At 76.4% G+C, this 1,354-nt stretch overlaps 1 protein-coding gene across 1 annotated transcript in view; it reads left to right on the top strand.

Annotated features, from left to right (window-relative positions):
- The window catches only part of EMIHUDRAFT_451490 (hypothetical protein), a gene marked incomplete at its 3' end in the record, with an annotated part of 1,609 nt that continues 255 nt past the window's right edge, over positions 1-1,354 (top strand). The window contains exons 1-3 of the mRNA XM_005769227.1: positions 1-530; positions 632-718; positions 1,068-1,099. Of these exons, the coding sequence (XP_005769284.1) occupies positions 76-530; positions 632-718; positions 1,068-1,099 (574 nt within the window). The 5' untranslated portion in view covers positions 1-75. The remainder of the gene's footprint in view (positions 531-631; positions 719-1,067; positions 1,100-1,354) is intronic.

Below are 1,354 nucleotides of genomic sequence, written 5' to 3'. Positions count from 1 at the left end.
CCCCTCCCCCCTCCGTGTGTGGTAGCGCATGCGACCCCGACGCCGAGCCTCCCTCCGCCTTCGCCTCTCCTCGGTATGCCTGGGGTCGGAGCTGCGCACCGCCGCTCTGTCTCGGGCTCGCACCCTCGCCGCGAAGCGCATCCGGGCTGGCCGAGCGGCCCTGCGGGCCCCGGAACCCTCAAGCTTGCGAGTGAGGTTTGCAGCAGACCACCCTCCTCCCGGCTGCGCGTCGGCCTGGAGGCCCTGGCAAAGGAGGCCGTGGCAAAGGAGGGGCTGGCCAGGGAGGGGCTGGCCAGGGAGGTGCTCGCGCTGGCCTGCGAGCTCGACGCCTCCGCCTCGGCGGAGCTCGCGTGGCTGCGAGGCGTCGCGTGCGCCTCGCTGCTCCTCGCTCTCTCCTCGGGCGCGGTCGCGTGCGGCGTCGTGTGGGCGGCGCGGCGCGAGAGGCGGGCGTGGCGCGCGGAGCGGCTGCAGATCCTGCTGCGGCACTTGCTCGCGCGAGGCTCGTCGGGCCGGACGGCGCCTCCGAGCCGGTCGCCCCTAGCTGAGAGCCGGAGCTCTGAGAGCCGGAGGATGCACGCACATGCCGCGCGAGAGAAAGAGGCCGCTCGCACACTGCCGCGGCTGGGCGCAGGGGAGTGAGCAAGCGCGGCTGCAACACCGAGGAGTGGGTCGACACCGCTGCGGACGCTGCCGGCTCCAAGTGGGTCGAGGTGACGGGGTGCGAGTACGAGGGCGACTCGAGCGAGGGAGACGCCTCCCCCGCCGCCTCCTCCCCCGCCGCCTCCTCCCCCGCCGCCTCCTCCCCCGCCGCCTCCTCCCCCGCCGCCTCCTCCCCCGCCGCCTCCTCCCCCGCCGCCTCCTCCCCCGCCGCCTCCTCGCTTGCAGCCTCGCGGGCCGGCTCTGCGGGCGGCTTCCCCTGGCTGCCGCTCGACGCCGCCCCGCCGGAGGAGGGAGTCGCTCGGGGCGGGCCCGCAAGCGGCTCGGGAGGCGAGCCGACGGAGCTCGCGTGCGTCTCCTCCTCCTCCTCGCCTCGAGTCTAAGCGACGCCCTCCTCCCCTTGTCTGCAGGCCGGCCGCCGTGGGCCTCGCAGCAGGCGCCGGTCGAGGCGTCGGACCCGGAGGACTCTTGGAGGTCCTTGCTGTGGACCGGGCCGCGCCGGTCGAGGCGGCCGGCGCTCGGCGGCGGCGGCGGCGGGAGCGGCGGCGGCGACAGCGGCGGCAGCGACAGCGGCGGCAGCGACAGCGGCGGCAGCGACAGCGGCGGCAGCGACAGCGGCGGCAGCGGCAGCGACACTTGCGGAGGCAGCTCCGACTTTTCTGAGCCGCGCCGGTCGACGATCGAGTGCGGCGCCCTG

This window comes from Emiliania huxleyi (genome assembly GCF_000372725.1).
Source record: "Emiliania huxleyi CCMP1516 unplaced genomic scaffold EMIHUscaffold_43, whole genome shotgun sequence".
Lineage (NCBI taxonomy): Eukaryota > Haptophyta > Isochrysidales > Noelaerhabdaceae > Emiliania > Emiliania huxleyi.
Note: the sequence above shows the minus strand (reverse complement) of the source record. Positions and strands in the feature narration are given on the sequence as shown.